Genomic DNA, 26,851 nt, shown 5'->3' on the forward strand with positions numbered 1-26,851 from the left:
AATGAACAGTGCAAAGAAATAGAAGAAAACAATAGAATAGGGAGGACCAGAGATCTTTTCAAGAAAATTGGAGAGATGAAAGGAACGTTTCATGCAAAAATGGGCATGATAAAGGACCAAACTGGCAGGGACCTAACAGAGGCAGAAGAGATTAAGAAGAGGTGGTAAAATTACACAGAAGAACTATACAAGAATGAGTGTAACGTCCCTGATAATCACAATGAGGTGGTCACAGACCTGTATTTATACCTTATTTCTGGGCTCATATTAAACTGACAAAATCTATTCAACTCTTCTCCCATGGCCAAATATAATGCTTATTTACATTTTCCTCTAAATTTATATTGTTGCGTCCCCCTATTTTTTGTTTTAGATTTTTAAAAAATAATCCCGGCTTTATTATTTTTTTTATAAATAATTCAAGGCGACTGTGATACTATATCCTCCATTCTCCTTCTATTTTCCCCACAACAACAACAACCCTATGGGGTAGATTGGGCTAAGAGAGGGACTGGCCCAAAGACACCTAGCTGGTTTTCATGGCTAAAGCGGAACTAGAACTCACAGCCTCCTGGTTTCTCAGCCAGCATCTTAATCTCTACCCGAAACCAGTTCTCTTGAGTTGTATTAGATATTCTGTTTTTAACACATTTCCTCAGAAGCATTACAATAATTCTTTGCTTGTTTCTATTTTGGTTTATGTGCTCTTTCCCCATACTTCATATTCTATTTCCAGAACATTTACAGCTGTCTCTATCTCTGTGGGCCTTTTCTTTCCACTTCTGTGGAGTTTTTCTGTCTTTCTTCATAAAGGATGGATAGCGAGCCAGTCTTTTCTTCTTTTCTTTTTTCTATTTAAACTGAAAAAAATGTCGGGGAGGGGGGGGTCTTTCCAGGTCTGAAGAAAGAGTTTTTCTTTTGTTTGGCCTTCTTTCTGAGTGAGGGAGAGCCCCTATTTTTCTCAGCAGCTGCCATCCCCAATTTCCTCAGCGTGGCTTATTTTATTTATTTATTCATTTACAAACTGGTAGTTGGCACCACAACACCAAATACATAATGATGAATTTCTACAAATCCATTGTGTTAAAAGCAAAACAGAGTTTCCCCTTTCCTCTATCCTTGAAGACGCCTTTTCTGAATTATTTCTGAAGTACTGCAACTCTAGTTGCTATTGTTTTTATTGCATTTTTGCATTGAGGCGTGTGCGTTGTAGACACTTTCTGAATAATAGATTGTCCTCAGCACATAAAGCACAAAGTGACCTATTAATCAACTTGCAAAACAGAATGTACCTGTCCTGAATGCTACATTTATTTAATAAACTCCCTCGAGTTTTTTTCAAAGACACAAAAAAGAGAAAATTTAATGTTATGTATTACAATGTAATGAATGTACAAATAGAGGCCTGAAGGAACAGGTTAGGGATACCTTATCATCATGGAGAAAATCTATGCAGTCACTAGAGATAAAAATGACTTCATGGCACATAATCAAAAAATGTTATGCATTGGAAAGAACCAATATTGTACATTAAATTAGTAATATCAAACAAGGAAGAATTTGTCAGGCAATCATCACAGACTCAGCAATCCAATCCATCAAAGAGGTGACTCAGGTTTTGTGAATTTCTACTCAAGACTGAATTGGACAAGTCAAGATGGACTTCACAAAGGGATAAATTTATTGTAAAATCGGAGTGCACTACTCATAATTAGAATTTATGATGTCTTGCGGTGAGGAACAGCACAGATTTTGTAAGAATGAGGATATGTTGTCAACCCAATTCTAGGTTTTTCGCTTGTTTTTTCCTCTCCTTCTGGTAACTGGAAGACGAATGACTTGAGCAGGTTTATAAAGAAGATAAAGAACTCAGCTCTTGCTAATTTATCTGCTAAAGACCCATCTGACTCTGTGGAGGAAATGGGAAGCATAATTACAAAATAATCATGAAACAACAATTAACGATAACATTGAGAAAGGAAGGTATTTGAGGTTACAATATACTAAAGTACCTTCCCAACCATCTTAATACCCTTCTACGCCTCCTCTTTTATCATCTCGCCTGGCACTGCTCCAAGAACTGGCTGTGACATGTCATAAGTAATTTTTTCTTAATATATGAAGATCATCTTCATTCTCCCAATATGCTTAAGCTTATTCTTGAATTGATCTATTGCATAACTTCACACAATACAGATAGTCCTAGACTTACAAACGCAGTTGGGAGCAGAATTTCCATTGCCAAGCAAGGTGATTTTCAAATGAGTCATGCCTAATTTTACAAACATTTTGGCCTTGACTGTTAAGCAAATCACTGCAGTTGTTAAGTGAATCACATGGTCATTAAATTAATTTAGCTTCCCCCATTGACTTTGCTTGTTGAAAACTGGCTGGGAAGTTCGCAGGTAGCAGTCACATGACCGCAAGACATTGTAATTGTTGTAAATACGTGCCAAGGAGTGATCATAGTTCACTTTTTTCGGTGCCATTGTATCTTCAAATATTCTCTAAATGAATGGTTGTAAGTCAAGGATCACCTGTACATTGAACTATAAATTAAACCAACCATCTGAATTCACCTAACATACTAAAATCAGTAACCTAAATTTACATTAACCAAGTTTCACACTTCATACAAATGTAGCCATTATGTCTCAATGTGCCCAGTTAAAAGTATTGTAAAAAGGTAAAAAGGTAAAGTTTCCCCCGCACATGCGTGCTAGTCGTTTCCGACTCTAGGGGCCGGTGCTCATCTCCGTTTCAAAGCCGAGGAGCCAGCGCTTGTCCGAGGACTTCTCCGTGGTCATGTGGCTGGCATGACTAGACGCCAAAGGCGCACGGAACGCTGTTACCTTCCCACCGGAGTGGTCCCTATTTTTCTACTTGCATTTTTTGCGTGCTTTTGAACTGCTAAGTTGGCAGAAGCTGGGACGAGTAACAGGCGCTCACTCTGTTACGCAGCACTCGGGATTCGACCCGCCAAACTGCCGACCTTCTGATCGACAAGCTCAGCGTCCTAACCCACTGAGCCACCGCGTCCCTGTGAAAGTATTGTACAGACAGCCAATTCAAAAATCCAAATTCAAATTCAAAGCAAAATCTTGTCAATAATTATCATGTGTTTTGATTATTAAGCTAGCACTTCTGCAGCCCAGTTTATGAAATTCTAGGCTATAATGGTGGAAATTGAATTACAGTTTACCGTGCATAATATTAATTCATATGAAGAATGATTTGTAAGTTATATATCCATGGTGTGTTGGGAAAATCTAGCCAATTAGACTATGATTCATTCAGTGAAAAATAATTTAGCATGACTAATGAATCTTGTCACGTCCCTTTTTGCACCACACAAAAAAAATTGTTCTTTCACTAGCCAAGTTATAGAATGTTGAAAAAATGCAAGTTCTGTATAAGAAACAGATAAGTTATGGACTCACAACTGATCCCCAGTACCTACTGCATGGACTAAATGTGTCTTTTGTCTTTGAAAACAAAACACAACTTTCCTATTTAAAATAAAAACCACACCATCTATATGATAATAAAGCACTTTTATATTTACCAGCAGCAAAGAGTTGATATTCTTTTTTGTCAACAAATTGTCCATCCTTGTCCAAAAAATGACTTGGGTTGAATTTTTCAGGTGTCTCCCATAGTTTGGGATCAAGTAATACTGAATTCAGATCTGGATTAATAAAAGTTCCCTGAAAATAATTTTTAAAAAAAGTTGACTCAAGGCATTTGAGCGCTTTTCACACAGTATGTACAAACATAAGAATTTGGAACTAATCATAGTGTATTTCTGTGGCATATCTTAACTTAAATCAATTTGTGTGGGTATTCATTTAAACATCATTAAACCCATGAGCTATAGGCAGCCACCGTTGAAAAGAACAGGAAGCTACATGGATATTTCAGTACAGCTTCACTGGAAGTCTCAGAGGGTCATCTGAGATGCTTCAATGAATGCTGTACCAAGAGGGTCTTAGATTAGATGTCTACAGTTGGAGTAAGGTACTTTATAACTCTAAGATTTTATGAAAAGAAGAAATCAACAACTCTTCATGAGAACCAAGTTACTGTTGGGTTACTATTTTTATCTTAGAAAATCTTTGAAACATATTGTTGTTTCTTCTTGACATGAGTCTCATTACAGATGCAATAAGGCTATGATTTTTTTTTCTTTTTACCACCCTTTAATCCCTATATTCAGGGTGGAATCGGAGCAACTGAATGGAGTTGAGCATTTACTGGCTGGATGCCCTTCCTGATGCCTATGCAAAGTTTGCAGTAGATATTTTCTCTTCGCTCCCCAATAGAGAAACTTCTGCCACTGCCTAGGATTGAACTCTTAACCTTCCAAGTGGGAGGTGAGCATCTTCACCTCTTAGTCACTGTGCTGCTCAAGGGCTATGAATTGTTATTTATTTAAAATATCGATATAGCCACTGATTTTGCATGCCATAAGCTTGTAAATTAAAGATCAAAACCCATACAGTTATAACAAAAACTCCAAGCATCCCTAAGACAAACACTCTTCCACCCTCCAGTGTGCAATTTTGCTTGCCCTACCTCAGTGTTTGTGGAAAGAGCCATTTTTTCAAGGCCTTCAGGAAGGCTAGGAAGATAGGGGGCTACTGGATCTTGGGGAAGGACCACTACAGAGTCATAGGCAGAATACATAGGAGCCATTTATTCATTCATTTATTCAGCCACTCATTCACTCATTGCTATATCATCACTCTTTTATACCTTGGGAGCAAGAAAACCAAAGATATTCACATTCTTTGTACATTGTTTGATAATTCTGAATAAGAATGCGTGTTTGGTTCGCTGAATCTCGTAAATCACAGCACTGGTATAAGGTAATTTCTTCCAATCTTGATGGCTAACTGCATTTGAAGAACCCAAAACCTTTTCTATCTCCTTATGGACTTTATCTGAAAAAAATGAAAGGGGAGGGGGAATACCTTTTACGTTGGGAAATGCTTGTTGCTATGCCACATTTGCAAAGTAAGGCAGGCCTGGTTAGGTTTTATCCTCATAACAACAACCTTATGAAGGTTGGACTGAAAGAATATCACAGAGCAAAGCCAGCGAAGGTGGATTTGAATCTGGATCTTTTGGGTCCTATACCATATGCCAACGTTTGTTGCTACACGATGCCAAAACCTGAATTTCTCAGGCTAATCTTTCCCATGTGGATAGTCACCACAGCTCCCACTATTTAAAGCCAATACGTCCACGGAAAATTCTTTACAGCCTTTCTGGAAGGAAGTGTGATGGTATATAGAAAAGACCTTGGGAGACAGGTTGAAGAAATGCTGCCAAGGAAATGATCAAATAAGGGAGGGCATAGCCTGCTGCTGGATAGTGGGTGGAGCAAGAAACTCAGAAGGCACCCTGTCTTGTTTCTCAAACTGGAAAGGATATGGCAGAAGACCCGAGACATCAGACGTGCAAGATTCTGTTAATCTAGCTTTGCAATAAAGTTGAATTAGTTTATCTGTTTATGTTTCCAGTCTGGTCCGGCTGGTAAGTCTGAAGGCAGCTCGAGACATCCCCTGGTTTAGCCTGTGTTCATACAATACACAGCTACTTACATATGTAATCTACCGAAGTTGGTTGATATTAACCTGAGTAGTCTCAGGTGTAAATAAGCAGGTCCATATGTGAAGGGTTCATTTTAGGCTTTCTGGCTCAAACCAATGGACAAGAACCTTTTCAGACTAACAGTTTGCTCCTGGATAAAACTAAATAAGATTCAAAGGCACTCAAGAGGGATTGGACTTCACCCTATATAAAGACTCTAAACTAATTCCCTATTTGACTCTTCCCCTGACTCTGCTAGTCTCTCTTCGACAGGTCAATGTTTTTGGTTTGGTCTTAATCTATTATGTGAATCCAGTCCAATAAGCTAAGATAGAGCTGGCTGTATTATTCAAACCCAGAAAAAGAATTCATGTTTTTTTGTGAAAGCAACACTGAGCTCCCATTCTGTGGAGCTACAAGTATCTCAGAAGAAAAATGAGAACATAAGGAATTATTAACATTAATCAAACGCTCTCCCATCAGATAAATGCCCCCCCACCCAAAGTTGGTAAAGAATTTCTGATCTTTTAAGAGGTGAGGGAAAATGACATCATTTACGTGGTGGGGAATTATGTACAAGGAGATAGCCAAGACTATATTTACTATTTCTTCTGCTTATTAGACAAAAAAAAAGCTAAACCATTCCTCCAAGTTGCAGCTTGTCTGTGCCTAATATTAATCTTTGTAAAACTGCCCCAGGAACAACTCTTCGGAAGCTACCAGAGCAATCATTTTCTCATCAAATGCCACTCCTCCCTTCAAGAATGCTGCTGGGAGTAGTTATACATTTTCACTTACTACAACTTCCTGAGACATTTAGACTGCCAAACCCAGCTCAAGCACTATTTAGAGCAACAACTTCCCTCTTAATTATTTAGGAGGGAGAGCTTCCATCACCCTTGGGTGTTATGTTAAAATGAAAACCCTCCCCCCTCAGAACTACCTGGGATCAATCATAAACTTCTTCCCATGGACTCTTCCCCTCTCACCTTGCACATCTGGATGAGATGCCATCAGCAGTAGTGCCCACTGCAGAGTGGTTGCAGTTGATTCTGCACTCGAGATAAGGAAGTTGAAAATGCATTCAGACAGGTTCTCTTCATTATAGGCAGAATTCTGGCCACCTTTGCTCTGTTTGTGACAAAAGGAAAAAATATGTTATTTAAAAGTTATTGCCCGGTCTTCCAAACTTTGCCATGTCGTCTGTGTGGCTCCCTATTTTACAAGATGATACATTCACTAGAAATGTACTGTGATCTTTGGTGTCTCTGAGCTTGGTTTTTTGGCTGCAGATATTTCATTACCCAACTAGGTAACATCATCAAGCCAACAGTTCAAACTCAAAGAGCACCAAGGATTCCACAGTTCAACTCTGAGCTATAGAGATTTTCTCTTCTGTTGGAACTATGATCTTTGTGAGTTTAGGAAAACATTTCTCAGTTCCTGTTTTAGGGACCCTTCCCATCTTATACCTCCCCGACAACCTCCCATTTATGCCCTATTTTTGTGAATGCCTTTAAAACTGCACTGGTGTTAAAGAAGCATCTCCCCTGCCCTTGTTCCAACACAGCTTTTGCTATGGGCTTCAACACCCACTGTGACAGTGATGCAGTGAGGTGAACCAAAATGAGAGAATTGACCAGTTTTTTATTGGCATCTTTAAGATAGTATGACTCCTGCCTTTTCTTACCCTGTCCTCCAAGTCCATATTGCTTTGGCTACAGGACAGATTACACATCTGGCTTTGGCAGATGTGTCAGCCTGCCTAGGGGCTAACTGGCCTGATGGAGAAGCTGGTTCTTGTCCTTTGCTGATTATCGGGGGGGGGAGGGGGGTTGTCTCTCTTCTTTTCAAATCTAGGGCAGCGTGGATGTAATTATGCAAGCTTGCCCAATGTAATTTAACAATCTTTGGCTAGAGACCCCTCAGTTCCTACACTATTTGGTAGAGAAGGACAGTGGCATTATTTACAGATTCTCCCATTCTTCTATATTCTGTTGACCAGCTTTGTTTTTCTCCTCCAAGTACTTCACATCTTATAAAATGGATCCTGGGCTGTAACATCAAATCCTTATTTATCTTGTCATAGTTACAACACAGCCCAGTGGCCTATTAGTGGCAGAAACCTTGGATGACACTGCCTATAATTTAGTTAACTTGTTTTCTCTCGTGATTACAGCTCCCATGAAGTTGTCAGAGAGATTGCAATGGTATGTGAGAATGACCTTGGGAGACAGGGGAAAAAGCCACAATCAGGGAACAATCAGATAAGAGGCAGCTTAGCCCAGAGAATAAATGGCATGGCAAAGATTTCAGAAGAGACCTTACCTAGTTCCCTGGGCTGGAAAGGCAAGGGAATTAAAACATACTTTCAGATTTGAAAGATTCTGTTACAACAATCTTATAATAAAGTAGAATTAGTTCTTCCAGTTGTGTTTCCTGTCCGGACTACCTCACAAGGTTAACAAGCACTGTGTTAACTCAATCACATCAAATTTTAGGAAATATGGTAGCGGCAAGGTGAGAAACACAGAACTTTTCTGCAAGCGTGTGACATTAAAAAGCAGCATGACTAAATCCTTTATTTCTCATCATTGTAAGCCTTGCTTAAGAATAAATGCAAAGATGTTCAAGGTAGCAGACTGATGGAGACTCTGAACTTACATCTACAGTTCTTTCTCTCTATTGTTCCATTCAGAAATCTATTGATCCTATGTTTATGCCCTTGTGGGGCGATATCTGAATGCCCCTTCAAAAACTTTCAAGAAGTTGCAATAACATCTGGCAATTCCACTAGGAGTAAAAACCAAGGATGTTGCAGTGGAGTAGAATTTCATATATTCTTCATCTATTGGTGGTGCCCAGGTGACAACTTATCTTTATCTCATCCCAAAAGATAAAGTTGGAATAAGCCCCGTTCCCCTATAACTACAAGGGCAAATGTGATTTTTGCAAAAGATCAGGCTTGACCAATTAGAATGATTTAGGAACTTTGTTCTTATCTCCATATTTTATTCTGTTTTGCCAATTACAAGCTGCTTTATCTCCCCCCCCCCCCAGTGTGAAAATATTCAAATCTCTACCGATGGCAAATCATTGATTGTATAGTAGATTTCGATGAAAAGAGCATATTGTTTTAATGAACAAAAGCATTTAAGCTTCAAAGTTTTTTTTCAGCTCAGAATCTTCACTGACATTCAGTCTCAAATCTTCACTTATAAATACCCCAGAACCAAATGAACATGAGAAATGACCATCTCCTTTTGTAATCTGATTATTCTATGAATCTTCATCAAGACAGTGCTGGATACGTTTGCAAAGAGTCTGGAGGGCCATGTTACAAATACTCTGATTTGGATTCTTGCACTGAGTAAGGAGCGTAAATCAACAGCTCCTGCCAACTCTTTGATTCTACACAAATAAAATCACAATACCAACCAGCTATTATTTAAACTTCCTGGTCGTTCAGTGGCATTCACAACTCATGTTCTTCCATGCCATTCAGAGGAATCCGCCATTTTTTATTCTTTTCCCAAGTATTTCCAACCCGTGTTTATTTGTGAATAATCTTCCATTGTAATGGCAAAGAGAAATGAGGGAAAATTTTATTTATTTTTTATTTTAATTCCATTTATATCCCGCCCTTCTCCGAAGACTCAGGGCGGCTTACAAGCTGAGCAGTAGCCTTCATTCTATGTATATGCCTGCTTGTTAGGGCTTTCACACACACCCCAAGCGGCATTATTACAAAGTCAGCTTAATTGCCCCCAACAATCTGGGTCCCCCAACTCTTGCAACAAGCAAGAGTTCCAAAAAATAACTTATTGGCTTTTTTTAAAAAAAAACAACAACAACTAGTAGTTAAGAAAATAAGAATAACAGAATAACAGAGTTGGATGGGACCTTGGAGGTCTTCTATTCCAACCCACTGCTCAAGCAGGAAACTCTTTACCATTCCAGACAAGTGGCTGTCCAGTCTCTTCTTAAAGACCTCCACTGATGAAGCACCCATGATTTCTGGAGGCAAGCTGTTCCACTGGTTAACTGTTCTCACTGTCAGGAAGTTTCTCCTTAGTTCTAGGTTGCTTCTCTCCTTGACTAGTTTCCATCTGTTGCTTCTTGTCCTGCCTTCGGGCGCTTTGGAGAAGAGCTTGACTCCCTCTTCTTTGGGGCAGCCCCTCAGATATTGGAGCCACCGCTACTGTGTCCTATTAAGAAACTGGTACTTACTTTCTCCATTTGTAACAGATAGAAATCAGTGAAATCCTGTGGCTCCTTCACTGCCTGTGCTTCTTTATGTTCCTTTATTGCCTTCTTTGTAAAGGAAAGCACCAGCTCCTTGCTAGACAGGGCATTTTTGTGTGGCCCTGGGAAATATTTCATGAGCCACGAGAAGTGTTTATGTAACTACAGAGAAAACATAAGCAAAGTAAAGTCACCATCGAGGATCCCAAGCCTGGGCTTAACCCACACGCCCAATTCATGATCTGTTTCTGTTGCTTCCCTCTGGGAGAAGGTTCCAAAGTATTTCCAGCGGGACCACCAGATTCTGTAACAGCTTTGTTCCCTATGCCTGTGGTGGCGAACCTATGGCACCCGTGCCACAGGTGGCATGCAGAGCCCTCTCTGTGGGCACGCACACCGTCGGCCCAGTCCTGGACCTTCAGCTGGGTTTTTTAAAATCTTTTCGCTTTAGGCCTCTGCCGCCATGTGCAAAAAAAGAAAAAAAGGTTCAATCAATAAATCAATTTCAACTTCTCACGAGGAACAAAAGATCTCGCAAAGCTGGAATTGATTGATTAAACTTTTTAGTCCCACCCAGTCTGCCGTTACCGCCGCAGCCACACCCACCCAATGGGCCACGCCCACCCAATGGGCCACACCCACCCGGCACCCGATGATACATAAGTGGGCTTGGGGTTGCAGTTTGGGCACTCGGTCTTTAAAAGGTTTGCCATCACTGCCCTATGCCATCTGTCTGATAAACTCGCAAGATTCGTTTTTCTCGCCATGTACATGTATACATCCCAACTAGACTGAGTTGTTTCTCTAGGCCACATACAGTATGTGTGTGTATGTGGGTATATGCTGTCAACGCTGCTAACATCGAATGTTACTGCTTGACAAGAGATGAAGAAGTAGCCATTTCATATGTTAAACTTGTGTATTGCTTTAAGTCTTGTGTATTGTTTTAGTTTAAGGCTAGGAGGGGGAATGAGTAGGATTGCACTTTTCAAGGCCATTTTTCTCCCTAAAGAAGATAAGGCTTTGGTGGTCTTCTAATGAAAGGGAAACTGATTCTTTAAATTAATTGGAGAATATGATTAATGACAAAATTAGAAAGGTGGAGAATTGTGTTTTAATATATTGTGCAAAGGGCGGAGATTTCAGATTCCAGCTTCTTTCGAGCAAGCATTTGCCGGTGTATTAGGCTAATAAAGGACTTTTAAGGTAAACAATGCCTCAGAGTCACTTGAATAGCCCATACGTCGGAAACTTGACATATGCATTAGTTATTTAGTTAGTTAGTTAGTTAGTTAGTTAGTTAGTTAGTTAGTTAGTTAGTCAGTCGTGTTTATGCAGTTTATATTGAAGGTGTTTACCCTTTCAGAGCTGTCTGCAGCAAAATCTCATTTTAATGTATGCTGATTAGTGTACATTTCAAGTGGCAATAAAGTTATTATTCTGTTCTAAAGTTATTCTATATTATTCTAACCCACACTAGGCCAAGAATTTCTTAATAAAAGTAGTTGCAGGTGCATTCCCTGATGAAGATTAAATGAAGGAGGCCAATGATAACCATGAACTGGAAAAATTCTTTTTCTCTTTCTCTCTGTCCTTCTGCTGTCTTATTTCCTCCTTCTCTCTCTTTTTCTCCCTTTTATTGTCTCTTATATGCATTTCTATCCATCGATCCACACCTACACTTGCATCTCTGCCCATCTGTGCACAAGTCTACACTGAACTCTGTCACTCCACACCTGTTACCTGCCTATCTTTATGAACTCGAGTACCCCAATGAGTTCAAGTAGTCCTCGACTTATAACACATATTTGTGGCGATTGCAGTATCCCGGGGTCATGTGATCACCCTTTGGGACCTTACAAGAAACAAAGTCAACGGGGAAGCCAGATTTACTTAACAGCCATGTTACTGACTGAACAACTGCAGAGATTCACTAAACAATTGTGGCAAGAAAGGTCGTAAGATGAGGCAAAATTCACTTAACAAATGCCTTGCTTAACAACAGAAAATTTGGGCTCAATTGCAGTTGTAAGTCAATGAGTGAGCAAAAGAAGAAAGGAGGGGAAAATACAGGCAAGAGTATATTTTAATGTAGATTTTGTAAGGAAGTAAAACTGTAGAATAAAAGCTGTTCCATTAGCTGGATAGGATGGGATGGGATGGCATGGGATGGGGTGGAGTGTGGAATGGAATGGAATGGAATGGAATGGAATGGAATAGAATAGAATAGAATAGAATAGAATAGAATAGAATAGAATAGAATAGAATAGAATAGAATAGAATAGAATAGAATAGAATAGAATAGAATAGAATAGAATAGAATAGAATGGAATAATGGAATAGAATGGAATGGAATAGAACAGACCAGAGAAGAATAGAATAGAATAGAATAGAATAGAATAGAATAGAATAGAATAGAATAGAATAGAATAGAATAGAATAGAATAGAATAGAATAGAATAGAATAGAATAGAATAGAATAGAATAGAATAGAATAGAATTGAATTGAATTGAATTGAATTGAATTGAAGAATGGAATAGAATGGAATGGAATAGAACAGACCAGAGAAGAATAGAATAGAATAGAATAGAATAGAATAGAATAGAATAGAATAGAATAGAATAGAATAGAATAGAATAGAATAGAATGGAATGGAATGGAATGGAATGGAATGGAATGGAATGGAATGGAATGGAATGGAATGGAATGGAATAGAATAGAATAGAATAGAATAGAATAGAATAGAATAGAATAGAATAGAATAGAATAGAATAGAATAGAATAGAATAGAATAGAATAGAATAGAATAGAATAGAATTGGAAGGGACCTTGGAGGTCTTCTAGTCCAACCCTATACCATTCCAGACAAATGGTGGTCCAGTCTCTCCTTGGAAACTCCCAGAAGAATGGCTGATCTTATCTCGGTCTACTTCAATCACAAACTCTACTTGGGAGAAGATGAGATTACAATTCTTTTCACTTTCACCTAAGGTCATCACAATGGCTCTCAGAAAGCTTTGGGTCTGTCTCAGTAATAAAGCAAAGAATAACTTACAACATAAGCAAAACTCCCTCCAGATCTGACAGCAGATTCAAGGGCGTCCGTCACTTGTTGGCTGTCTTTGTCTTCAAGAGGGGATCGGTTGCCAAAACTCACAGTCCAGACCATTTTGCAAAGGGAAGCAGTGATGGCGTTCAAAGGGTCGAACGGCTGCCCTACAAATGAAGTGATTGACAAATGCTTTCCACTTTCTTCTTAATATAGGTAATCCTCGAATTACAACCGTTTGTTTAGTGACCATTCGAAGTTACAACGGCACTAGAAAAAAAGTGATTTCTGACCATTTTTCACATTTGCAACCGTTGCAGCATTCTCCCACGGTCACATGATCAAAATTCAGACACTTAGCAACTCATATATTTACAATGGTCGCAATATCCTGAGGCCATGTGATCACCTTTTGTGACCTTCTGAGAAGCTAAATCAATGGGGAAGCCAGATTCATTCAACAACTGTATTAGTAACAGCTGTGGCAAGGAAGGTCATAAAATGGGGCAAAACTCACTTAACAACTGTCTTGTTTAGTGAGGGAACTTTAGGACTTGATTGTGGTCTTAAGTTGAGGATTACCTGTATCTGCTTGGAATTTATGGTGGAACCGACCAAATTTTATATATATACATATACAAATTTTATATACACATATACATATATAAAGGTAAAGGTAAAGGTTCCCCCGGTCATGCGTGCTAGTTGTTTCCAACTCTAGGGGCCGGTGCTCATCTCCGTTTCAAAGCCGAAGAGCCAGCGCTGTCCGAGGACGTCTCCGTGGTCATGTGGCCGGCATGACTAGACGCCAAAGGCACACGGAGCGCTGTTACCTTCCCACCGTAGTGGTCCCTATTTTTCTACTTGCATTTTTACGTGCTTTCGAACTGCTAGGTTGGCAGAAGCTGGAACGAGTAACAGGCGCTCACTCTGTTACGTGGCACTCGGGATTCGACCCGCCAAACTGCCGACCTTCTGATCGACAAGCTCAGCATCCTAACCCACTGAGCCACCGCATCCCATACATACACACACACACATACACACACACATATACAGTATATATACACAAATAAATAATAATAATAATAATAATAATAATAATAATAATAATAATAATAATAATAATAATAAGTTGGAAGGGACCTTGGAGGTCATCTAGTCCAACCCCCTGCTCAGGCAGGAAACCTTATACCATATATATATATGTATATATATATATATATATATATATATATATATATATATATATATATATATATATATATATATATATACTGTACATATACATATAAATATATACATATATACATATATATATATATGTGTGTGTATATATGTGTATATGTGTATATGTATATATATATATATACTGTATGTATATATTATATATTACATGTGTGTGTGTGTGTGTGTGTGTGTATTAGAATATAACCAAAAAGGTGCCAAATTGTATATAGCTGATGTAATCTCCTAGTGCTACATACCATTTACACAGGCAAAAGTCTCCACCAGCCGAGGGCCTTCCTCTTCAACCTGACTCTCCACTGTTTTCTTTTCTTTCTCGCCCTTCAACACAATTAGCTGCCCAATTTCTCTTTGCTGCTTCCAGATATCTCCACCTGTGAGATTTAAAAACCCCGAATTTGATGCTCAAAACTCAAAGACAAGCCTGGTTAACAAAAACAAAGATTGATTGAAAAAATTGCAAATTTTAAAAAAGAAGCGGTTGCAACCGCAGCCCTTCCCGAATGGATTGGGTTCCAGGAGCGTAAAAAAGCTGTTTTCAAGCTATACATTTTATAGTCTTTCACGATACACGCCATGCCTAAGAAGCCCTCCCAACTCCCCTTTATTCTCTTAAGTCATTCCTTTAAGTTGTTTTACACTTTCAAAGGGTCATCCTGACAATTTCCGTTCATCCACCATTATCTTGTTTACTTGTAATTTTCACCTTGGGCAGATGTTTCTCTCTTACTGATAGTGATTTCTGCCCAAGGCGTAAGTTCCTGTCTCCTGGGGAGCTTTTAGCAAGTCATAATACATTGTTTTTACTGATTTCCATTTGTGAGTCACTTTGCAGGAGCAGGAAACAGATAGTCTCACACCTTGGTGTTACATTTTATACAATTTATACAATGCCACTTGGGGTGTGTGTGAAAGCCCTAATAAGCAGGCATATACATAGAATGAAGGCTACTGCTAAGCTTGTAAGCCGCCCTGAGTCTTCGGAGAAGGGCGGGATATAAATGGAATTAAAATTAAAAAAAAATAAATAAAAATTATAAAAGAATAACCTTTATTTATTTCCTTTCTACCTAAAAAAATACTGGATTAAGAAGTACAAGAAGGAAAGCAACGACTGAGAGCAAAATAAATAAATCATAAAAAAAATAACGCAATATATTCTCTCAAACCTCCCCCCCCCCGCCAAAAAAAAAAGGTAGTTCATATCCAGGACAAAAGAGTCTGTCAGTTACATTTTCTCCCAAATTTTCTGTCTTACGTTCGTGTGTGTTTTTTTCCCCTTTGTATTTTGCATGAGCAAAACAAATGAGCAATGTGAGCCCCATCTCCACTATGCAGTGGAGCTATACAGCCTCATACTCCAAGGAAAAGAGATAGAAATATAGACTGTCCGAAAAATAAGAATTTTCATTCTAGAACTCAGTGGTAGAGTCCCTAGTACAGATTGGCTGCCAACACACAAACTGCATCCAATATGCCTCCTTGACCAAGGGAGAAGTCATCTATTTGAAGCGCCTAAAAGTTACAAATAGAAAGAACTGATGTCTGTGGGAAGGTCTAATTCAGGGGTCTTCAAACTTGGCCCTTTTATGACTTGTGGACTTCAACTCCCAGAATTCCTCAGCGTGCCTGGCCATAAAAGGGCCAAGTTTGAAGACCCCTGGTCTAATTCATCTATTTATTTGTATCCCATAGAAGTTAATCCTATATTCAGTTAACTCATTCTGTTGGCGCTAGATCAGTCTTTCTTAGCCTTGGCCACTGGAAAATGGGTGGACTTCAACTCCCAGAATTCCCCAACCAGCAGCATTTCTCAGCCTTGGCCACTGGAAGATGGGTGGACTTCAACTCCTAGAATTTCCCAGGCAGCATCATTCTGGCTGTGGAATTCTGGGAGTTGAAGTCCACACATCTTCCAGATCGGAAACACTGAACTAATGTTTCCAAAGAGAGGTCTAGCAGAAATACTTCCATATTTTATAAACACTTACCATTGTCATTGGATATGCTACTGTAAGGAGTCATAGAGGTCTCAGAGGTGTCATTTTGTTCTTTCAATTGCTGTTTGGATCAAGATAAAATAAGTGTTATTCTTGGGTGGGCTGGGTGGTGGTGTTTCCAAGTGAAAATTAAATTTTCAGCTTCTGTTGGGAAACTTTCAATCCTGCTCACCTCTCTTCATGGCAAAAAAAATGTTTGAAAGTAATGAGAATGTTCTTTCCTACTTTTAGTTTTACAGAACAAATCAACAAGATTGCAGGATGTAACAGAATAACAGAGTTGGAAGGGACCTTGGAGGTCATCTAGTCCAACCCTCTGCTCAGGCAGGAAACCCTGTATCATTTCAGACAAATGGTTGTCCAGTCTCTTCTTAAAAACTTCCAGTGTTGGAGCATTCACAGCTTCTGGAGGCAGGTTGTTCCACTGATTAATTTTTCTAACTGTCAGGAAATTCCTCCTTAGTTCTAGGTTGCTTCTCTCCATGATGAGTTTCCATCCATTGCTTCTTGTCCTGCCTCCAGATGCTTTGGAGAATAGGTTTGTGGCAACACCTTAGATATTAGAACACTGCTATCGTGTCGCCCCCTAGTCCTCCTTTTCATTAAACTAGACAAACTCAGTTCCTGCGGCCGTTCTTCATATGTTTTAGGCTCCAGTCCCTTAATCACCTTTGTTGCTCTTCTCTTCTCTCTTTCTAGAACCTCGACAACGCAAGAAAGGATTTCCCACGTTCATTCCATATAGCAAACTTAGCAAGTTAATTTACTTAGTTGACTCTTTTTCAGTCTACCTACAAATATCCTCTAAGTGCCAAATATTTTAATTACTGTGACGGGTTCTTGAACGCAGTTTCAAAAACGTACATAATCAATCTTCCTTCTAACAGTTTGTTCATACCCGTTTCACTGATAAGAATACAAAGGCACCTCATGACCTATTGGCCACAAGGGGGCAATAGAGTTGTAGATAGCATTAAGGATTTATTTTGTGTTCCCTCTTAGACCAGGGGTAGAGAACCTTGGCTCTTTTATGGCTCCTGGACTTCAACTCCCAGAATTCCTGAGTCAGCATGGCTGGTTCAGGAATTCTGGGTATTGAAGTCCATAAGTGATAAAAGAGCCAAGGTTCCCTACCCCTGCTCTTAGACAAAGAGCAGTTGGAGAGATAAACAAAGTTAATTTTATGCCTTTGTTCCCTGGAATCCATCCACACTTTTACTCTGCTGTAGGCATGATATAGGTAGCTAGGTGCGAGGGTTTGCCTGTCTCTGTACCAGTATTTCACCATCTCAGCAGATTTAAGATGCGTGGACTTCAACTCCCAGAATTCTTCAGCCAGCCGTTGTTGGCTAGGGAATCCTGGGAGCTGAAGTCCACAGATTTGCATAAACCTTCAGAAAATCATTGATTGTTGCTCAGATGATTCTCACAAATGTTCACGTGCATAAACTGGACGTTTCCAGTTCCATCGTTCGGGTTTATGTAACTCTTAGATGGTGAAAAGGAGAAGGACCAAGATGGAGTATGAAAGAGTCACAGGCTTCTCTCCAAGGAGCCAGGGATCCACACCTTCAACCCTATGATAGCCCTTAGAGTATGTAAAAATTGCACTCCAATCTCCTTTTAATATCCCCTTGTTTAAGCTACACAGTCCCGACAGCATTGATCATAGGAAGCTATCATCTAGTGCAGGGGTGGGGAACCTTGGCTCTTTTATGACTTGTGGACTTCAACTCCCAGAATTGGCTGGCTCAGGAATTCTGGGAGTTGAAGTCCACAAGTCACAGAAGGGCCAAGGTTCCCAACCTCTGATCTAGTGCAACAGAAGCATTAACAAGCTTGAATCCCATTACAAAATATGGCATACAATTTTTCTGTCTTCCGACCACCTGCCTTTATTCCTCAACAAGACAAACTCTTGGAACAGCTCAAGATTGAGTTCCTATTCACAGCAGTATAACATGACATGGGTCCGGATTACCTACGGCAGCACCTGCGGCCGGCGTCAACTTCCCTCCGTCCAGTGCGCTCCCACAGAGAGGGCCTCCTCAGGGTGCCTCCGATCAGGGAATGTCGACTGGTGGCCCCCAGGGGGAGGGCGTTCTCTGTGGGCGTGCCAGACCTGTGGAACTGCTTGCCGGTTGAGCTCCGGATGGCCCCCGACCTTCGCACATTCCGGCGAGATCTAAAAACCTATTTATTTGAGCAAGCCGGCCTGGTCTGATGGGTTTGGGGGTGGGTTTTAATATGGTTCTAACTATTTTATATATTGGGCATAATTATTTAATTGCTTTTAACTTTTGTATTTTGTATTTTAATATTTATTGCCCTGTACACCGCCCTGAGTCCTTCGGGAGAAGGGCGGTATAAAAAATTAATTAAATAAATAAAATAAATAAATTTTAGCCAACAGTAAGATTTAGCATCCCCTGACTTTGGAAGGAACCAAATTAAAGTATTCCCAATACCAATAAAAAAAACGAATATTTGTAGCTCAGGGTTGAAATGAAGGGTCCCACCACCACGGATGACGTTACCTAGTTTGGGTAATGAAATGTCTGCAAGAAAATAACTAAACTCAGAAAGCACGAAGGGCCCCTCAGTATTCCCAATATCAGTGAATTCTTAGATCAGGGGTCTTCAAACTTGGCCCTTTTATGACTTGTGGACTTCAAGTCCCAGAATTGCTCAGCCAGGCACACTAACTGAGGAATTCTGGGAGTTGAAGTCCACAAGTCACAAAAGGGCCAGGTTTGAAGACCCTGTCTTAGATAAAGAAAGAGAAGGATAGGGTTTTTTTTTCTCTGTTTGGCTGTGTTCCAGTTTCTATAAAAAAAGTTTGTGTGCAGGTAGTCCTCAACTTATGATCGCAAGTGGGGCCAGAATTACCATTGCTTAAGAGCGATGGTTGTTGAATGAGTTGTGTCTGATTTTATAATCTTTTTATATTTTTGGCCCAGATTAAGCAAATCACTGAAGTTGTTAAGCAAATCATGCCGTCATTAAGTGAATCTGCCTTCCCCCATTGACTTTGCCTGTTGGAAGCTGGCTGGGAAAGATCGCCAAGGGTGATCAGATGATGCAAACCTGGTAAATACACACCGGTTGCCAAAAGTCCAAATTTTGATTTGGGGGCTGTCGGAATGCTGCAAGGACGTTAAGGGTGAGAACCGGTCATAAGTCACTTTTACGGTGCCGTTGTAACTTTGAACGGTTGCTAAACAAATGGTTGTAAGTCGAGGATTATGTGCACTTGTTCACAAGGCAAAGGTTAACCAATTCAACCGAAGGCGTATTTCTCCATTTGCAAAATATACCGAACTTGCTTACTTTAAAATTTGGTTTGTTTTTTTGCATCCTGTATGTCAAAAGCCACTGAGGTCATCAATTGTTCAATAGCCCGTGCAAACCCAGAAAACGACTTTTAATAATCTGGTTAAGGATTGTTGTAGGGATACAGTTTTGGGGATGAAAGGAGACATGATTTGATTTAATATTATGATGCATTATCTAGGGCAGGGGTAGGCAACCTTGGCTCTTTTATGACTCATGGACTTCAACTCCCAGATTTCCTGAGCCAGAATAGCTGGCTCAGGAATTCTGGGAGTTGAAGTCCATGAGTCCTAAAAGAGCCAAGTTTGCCTACCCCTGATCTAGGGCATATTGCATAATGAGATGTTGTAAGCAGACAAAAAGATAAAAAAAATCTGGGTAGGCTGTTGTGTTATTTGTTCTATCCACTAAGGCTGACATAATAGCTGCATCAGTGATTGTAAGGCAATTTTGGAAAAACTACTCTGATAATCAGAACGTTCTGTTTTAGCAACAGCTTGAGAAATGCTAGGGCAGCCATATTTGGCCAGAGATAAATTTAACATAAACTTACCATAAAGGGCCATAAGGGGCCACGTGAGCTGGATATTATAAGGAGCAGATGAAACCATTTTTTCCCCTAAGAATTTGAAGTCACTCCCCCGAAATGATGGCTTTTGGACAAAAGAGTACTCATCATCAAATAGCAATAAGTTGTCTTTAGATGCAATGGCTTCTGTGCTCTTATCTTAAGCTATATGACAATTTTTCCTAATGATTTGTATTATTATTAATTTGATTCATTACATTTGTATCTTACTGCAGTCAGAATTTATTTATTTAGACAATTTAATTGACTCTTGATGGGTTTGCAGGTTAGGAGATCCCTTCTTACAATACACTTCAAAGTGTTTTAGGCTGGGTATGTTTTCTCTTTGATCAGTTTTGTGTTAGTCTACAGTCTCTTCAGATAGTAAAATATAAGCCATGATCGTTCCTGAACTCATGTTCTATCAGGAAATAACTGAGTTGGATCCTTCTTGATGTATATAAAATATTTGTCCAAAAAAACCCCTCTGCTTCCCAGACTTTGTCCTGTTTCAAATGTCTTTCAATAAAAAAAAAACCTTCTCTATCCCAGATGACATAAAATGTTTTCATTTAACACCTAATAACATCTGAGCCAAAAAAACATCTGGAGGACAAGGAGAGTTTTATGTATCTCTTGGCTGCCATCTGGTGGGAATCTGAAGTATCCCACATTGAAATGAGCTAACACTACAATGTCAGAGTAGATTAGGGGCGAGGAGACCCAGACTCAAATTTCGATTCTACCTTGAAACTCAAAGGGTAACCCTGGTTGTGTCCATCTTTTGCAACTCTGCCTCTGTTATAGTGTTGGTGTGAAAATAGGGCTGTGCTTGTCCAAGACAAGCATAGCAGTTAAAAACCCTAATGGCTGTATAAATATTAAAGGTAAAGGTAAAGGTTCCCCCGCACATGCGTGCTAGTCGTTTCCAACTCTAGGGGTCGGTGTTCATCTCTGTTTCAAAGCCGAAGAGCCAGCGCTTGTCCGAGGATGTCTCCGTGGACATGTGGCCGGCATGACTAGACGCCAAAGGCACACGAAACGCTGTTACCTTCCCATCGTAGTGGTCCCTATTTTTCTACTTGCATGTTTACGTGCTTTCGAACTGCTAGGTTGGCAGAAGCTGGGACAAGTAACAGGCACTCACTGTGTTACGCGGCACTCGGGATTCGACCGCCAAACTGCCGACCTTCTGATCGACAAGCTCAATGTCCTAACCCACTGAGCCACTGCGTCCCTGTATAAATATTACAAACGTGCAATACGAGTTGTCCTCATTTTGCAACCACAATTGGGTTTGGCAGCTCTGTAATTAAGTAATTGCTAAGTGGGAAATCACATGACTGTGTTTTGCTTTTCCTCCCTCCCTCACCCTTTAGAATGCTTACCCCCACGCTGGGATAATTATCAAGAAGAGAAACACATTGCCTTTAAATTCATTGGAAAAGGAGAGTTTATAAGAAGATAAGCGGGCACACAAAGGAGAAAACACATCGAGAAGAATGTGGAGTCACTGGCAGCCTCAGAAGCACTAGGCCATGGGTAGACAACCTGGGCTCTTTTATGACTGGTGGACTTCAACTCCCAGAATTCCTGAGTCAGCCATGCTGAGGGAAAAGGGAGAGGTTTCCAAGCTGAGCCAGGCTGGCTGAGGAATTCTGGGAGTTGGAGTCCACAAGTCATAAAAGAGCCAAGGTTGCCTACCCCTGCACTAGGCAAACAGTTGGTTTATTCCTCATTGTGCACCTGCTTACTCTCTTATACAGATAGTCCTGATCTAATATCCAGTCATTCAGCGAGCATTCAGAGTTAAGGTGGCACTGACGAACTGGCACTTATGACAGATCCTCATACATTCCAGCCACTGCAGCACCCCTATGGTCACACGATCACGATCCAGGTGCTTGGCAGATGGCTCACACAATTTCAGTGTCATGAGAGCATGTGATCAGCTTTTGCAACTTTTCCTGCCTGCTTCCAACAAGCAACGTCAATGGAGAAGCTAGCAGGGATGACTGCAAGTCTGTAAGAGATGACCAGGCTGAGCCCAAGGGAGGAGTCAAGCGCATCATAAGTCACCAGTCCCTGCACCTTGGCAAGAGATCAAAGTCCATCTTACCTTGAATGCCTCTCTTATCTCCCACTCATTCCCTTAACAGCCAGTTGGTCAGATTCATGTAGAGAGTTTAAGCTCACAATAAATCTTTATACTCATTTGAACTGCCTGAATCTCCTGATTTCCCCAGTGCTTGACAAAGTCACTCCCACCAGTTTTTCTCCGGAGGAGCCTTGCTACAGAGTACATGTTCCCAGGGATCTCATACCCAGTAGCGCACTTACACCACCTCACCTCTTCCCCTGCCCCTGTGCATTTGCTGCAGTATCTCCTTCTGCCCCATCTCACTCCATAGGACTCATGTGCCCTCTGGCCTGCTTGGGATTCACCTGGGATTACAATCTCCTGCTGGCTTTGTCATTGACTTTGCTTAGGGGAAGCCATCAGGAAGTCCTAGGTTATGGTCATGTGACATTCTCACTTAATGAGCCATGCTCTTTGCTTAACAAAAGTGATGGGATCATGAGAGATCCTCACGTAATGGCCCAATGATCTTTGCTTAAAAATAGCAATGGGGACTGTCAGGATTGCTGTCTCTAAGCTATGCGGTCACATGGCATCATGCTTCACAACTCCATCATTTAGCAATGGCAGTTCTCAGTAGGAAGAAGTTAATTTATGTCAGATCCATATCTTCTCCAACACCATCCTCTCTGCCTCTAAAATAGAATAGAATAGAATAGAATAGAATAGAATAGAATAGAATAGAATAGAATAGAATAGAATAGAATAGAATAGAATAGAATAGAATAGAATAGAATAGAATAATCTTTATTCCCATTGTGTAACTCAATACAAAATTAAATTAATAATAGAGAACCAGGATCAGAGTATCTGCTCAAAGATTCCCATTGACAATACCAAATTTAGACTTGGTGAGTTCCTAAGCCAGTGATGGCAAACCTTTTAGAGACTGAGTGCCCCAAAACAACCACCCACCCCACCCACCTGCAGGACCACCCACCGCCTCCACAGCCAACTGCAGCAGATCACCCAGGTGGCCCAGCAGTGCCATGGCGGCCACGCCATCTGGCTGTACCCCACAGCATCATCTGCATGTGACGGGGCATGAGGGCGGAGTCTTGTCCCTGCTGCCTGGCTGCAATGTCCTTGGCTGCGCTGCTCCATGCGGGCCACACCTGGGGGTGAATCTCCTCTGGGGGGCTGCTGGTGAGGAGGGAGCCATGGGGAGAGGTGGGGCTGGAGCGATGGCACGCGTACCCGCAGAGAGGGCTCTGAGTACCCCCACTGGCATGCGGGCCATAGGTTCACCACCACTGTCCTAAGCTCTGAGAAGCTGTAGTGCAGGCATGTCAAACTGCTGGCCCGCAGACTGGATACGTCATGCTGAAACCGCACCCACCCCATTGCCAGCAATGAGGGAAAAGTCCCGATACGTCACGCTACGTCACATGACATCGTGAGTTTGGCATGCATGTCGTAGAGGCTCTATTTGCCAGGTGCTAACAGAGAATAAAACAGGGTAAGAATGGACCTTGACAAGAACGCCATCAAGATGGAGAAAAACCCTCCTTAAACAGAAGGTGTGGTGTATATGGATATTGTAATCAAGGAGGGTCAAATGAGTGATACAGGAGGCCTTCATTTCTGAAGACTTCCATATATATGAAATTAGAATAAAGCTGTAACACATCTGAATATTAGAGAGAGACCCCTCTAAGAGGCTCTAAACCAGACATGTCAAACACAAGGCCCGGGGGCCGGATCCGGCCCACAAAGTGGTTTCATGCAGCCTGCAAAGCCATCCTGGAAACAGTGAGGGAATGGCCCACGCTGCCTTGGCCCTGGCCCAGAGACCCTCCTTCTGCCAGAGACCCTCAGATCTGTCCCACTCCTGCCCAGGCCCCCATAGGCACCCTTGATGCAAACGATGTAGAGCTGGCCACACCCACCCAGTAGGCCATACGCACTCTAGCCACGCCCACCCAGTAGGCCACGCCCACCTAGGCCATACCCACCCCGGCCCCCTAAGGGCAACCGCAGTGCTGATGCGGCCCTCAATGAAATTGAGTTTGACACCCCTGCTTTAAGGTATCTCACACCTGGGCTGAAAACACAGTGAAGTCAATATCACAGGGACCCTGCAGAAAAAGGCTCAATTTAAGCCTGGTTTCTTTTCACAGAGACTGGGGAACAGTATATACAGACATGTCAAACACAAGGCCCGGGGGCCAAATCCAGCCCACGAAGTGGTTTCATGCGGCCCGCAAAGCCATCCTAGAAACAGTGAGGGAATGGGCCCCCACTGCCTTGGCCCTGGCCCAGAGACCCTCCTTCTGCCAGAGACCCTCAGATCTGTCCCACTCCTGCCCAGGCCCCCATAGGCACCCTTCATGCGAACGATGTAGAGCTGGCCACGCCCACCCAGTAGGCCACGCCCACCCTGGCCACACCCACCCAGCCCCCTGAGGGCAACCGCAATGCTGATGCGGCCCTCAATGAAATTGAGTTTGACACCCCTGATGTAAACTGTAGCTTGTTTAGCCTACACCTACATCTGTCTTTGCCAGTACAAGTGAAAGAACAATTCTGACATCAGGTCTGATGGCATCCTTGCCCGTCTCTTTTTCTTCTTGAAGACTGAGCTCCAAGAAGTTTGTAACAATGTGCCCAAGGATGGCCCAGATCATTTGAACCAACATTACCTTTCCATGAAAAATGATTCACGCTTATCTCCCCAAATCCTTTAACTCACCAAACTTAACAGATTTAATTTAGCAGTTAATTCAGAAAGGTTACCTTCGACAGAGTCTCTTGGTAAAGCCTGATGCCAGCTTGCCATAAGCTTCCGGTGGCAGGCAACGGAAGCCATCCCAAAGGATAATGACCACGAAACCAGAATTGCCGTAGGAGGTAGAGCATCAAAAGGCTCAGAAGAATGGCGACTGACAAGAGTTCTGTTACAGACATTCTCCTTTTTCCTCTTTTTCTTTGTCAGGACTTGCCAAGTTACATGTAGATGTGCTCAAGCTTCTCTCCGGCCTCGCAAACTTTTCCAGTTCTTTCAGTCAGCCCACGACTCCCTTTTAAATGAAAGTACGAAATCACTTACATCATTAGACTAATAAGCAAGCCTGCAAGGTCAGCTGCCGGGTATTAGAACCATTAAGGTTCAAACGATGTGATCTTTACCGCACCATCCACGTGCACCTAATCATGTGTGGTTAATTCAAGCATGCATTGCTCATATAATTGACAGAGCTGGAAGGCAGGTCTAATATTGAAGGCAAGCAAAATTCGCAGGTCCAGTTTGGCCTACGTGATCTAAAATATTTACTTAGCGGATAGTCATGGGTTGCATTTGCACAACACACATTTAACAAGATAACTGATCTAGACTGTTTTCTGGGTTTGTAGATTCTTGTATGTACGGTATGCATGTATAAGGGTGCCTGACCATCACAGCAGTATGTCACAATGTTTGTAGGAGGGCAATTTGGAAATAAACCTCCGTTTGGTTATCAGTGACAGACACTCCCAGATACAGAACTTGTATTACATACATTAGAAAACTACATTTACTTTTTGACATATTTGCCATGCAAATTGAGGCATTTGTCATAAAGTCTTACAAGGTTTGAAATTCCTTAGTAATAGTCGCTCAGTGCCAAATCTGGGCTATTGGGAGGGAGGGGTGATCAAAAACAGCCCAATGGAACTGCTTCAAAAGTTCTTGGGTGCATCTAGTGGTGTGCGGGCAAGCATTGTCATGAACCAAAACCACACTGGAAGTCAGCATGCCCCGTGCTTGTTATGGATGGCTTGTCTGAGTTTTCGTAACGTTTCACAGTAGATGTCTGAATTGATGGTCGAACCACACTCCATGAACTTCACTAGCAGTGCTCCTTTGGCATCTTCACATCTGGCGGGGTATTCCATGGCACCACTTCCGGTGGGAACTGTGGGGAAAAAGGTCGTAAAATGGGGCACATCTCCCTTAACAACTGTCTTGCATAGCAACAGAAAATCTGGGCTCAATTGTGTAGTCGAGGACTACCTGTACCATGGTGCCTTGCCCCCATCAATGTCCTCTCCACCTCTGATCTTCCCCACATGCTCCAATGGGAAGTTGGACTGTTCTACCAAAACAAAATTAATTGGGTTTGTTCCTATTAATTCTGCAGATCAATAAAAAAAAATCATCTACAGTAGCGGCCAAAATTGTGGAAACATTTTGGGAAAAGTGTACAGTAGAAATGCCACCTTTGGTTAAGTTTCCACCAATTTTTCTTCTAATTTCTTTATAGCTGTAGCCTTGTTCACTTAATAATACTATTTTTACATCGCTTTCTGGGCGACCAGTCAACTCTTTGCACCATTACTTTAATTTTGTTATGTTTTACATTACAAGCTCACTAAATGGAAGAACACAAAAAAACCCAACTTGATAGCGATCACAATAACACACTGAGAATTGTCCTCCTCTCGGCTTCCATACATGACATCCATAAATGGATCCTGCTGCGATCTGATTGGCTCATTGCCAAAACAAGATGACACCTGATTAGCTCTCTAAACACTCTTGCTGATTGGCTACAATCAGATGAAGGAAAGCTACCTGAAATCAGCCTAAGCAACTTGTGCTTCCTTTTTCTGGTTATTTGGCTGTAACTTTTCATAGAATACAGTACAGATAATTGAACAAACTTTGTTGCATTACATTCTTGATTAAATT

The 26,851-nt window shown here is 41.2% G+C and overlaps 1 protein-coding gene across 1 annotated transcript; it reads right to left on the minus strand.

Annotated features, from left to right (window-relative positions):
- Positions 1 to 1,718: 1,718 nt before the first annotated feature.
- On the minus strand, positions 1,719 to 25,086 carry LOC310641174 (cytochrome P450 2J6-like; the record flags this gene model as incomplete). Its single annotated transcript, XM_083364006.1, has 9 exons — positions 1,719 to 1,903; positions 3,566 to 3,707; positions 4,756 to 4,943; positions 6,585 to 6,726; positions 9,826 to 10,002; positions 12,897 to 13,057; positions 14,378 to 14,512; positions 16,130 to 16,199; positions 24,916 to 25,086. 9 exons carry the CDS (start codon positions 25,084 to 25,086, stop codon positions 1,719 to 1,721), a joined length of 1,371 nt encoding a protein of 456 aa, XP_083220132.1.
- Between the last annotated feature and the right edge of the window lie 1,765 nt (positions 25,087 to 26,851).

The sequence above is a fragment of the Vipera ursinii genome, assembly GCF_947247035.1.
Source record: "Vipera ursinii genome assembly, chromosome: 5".
NCBI lineage: Eukaryota > Metazoa > Chordata > Lepidosauria > Squamata > Viperidae > Vipera > Vipera ursinii.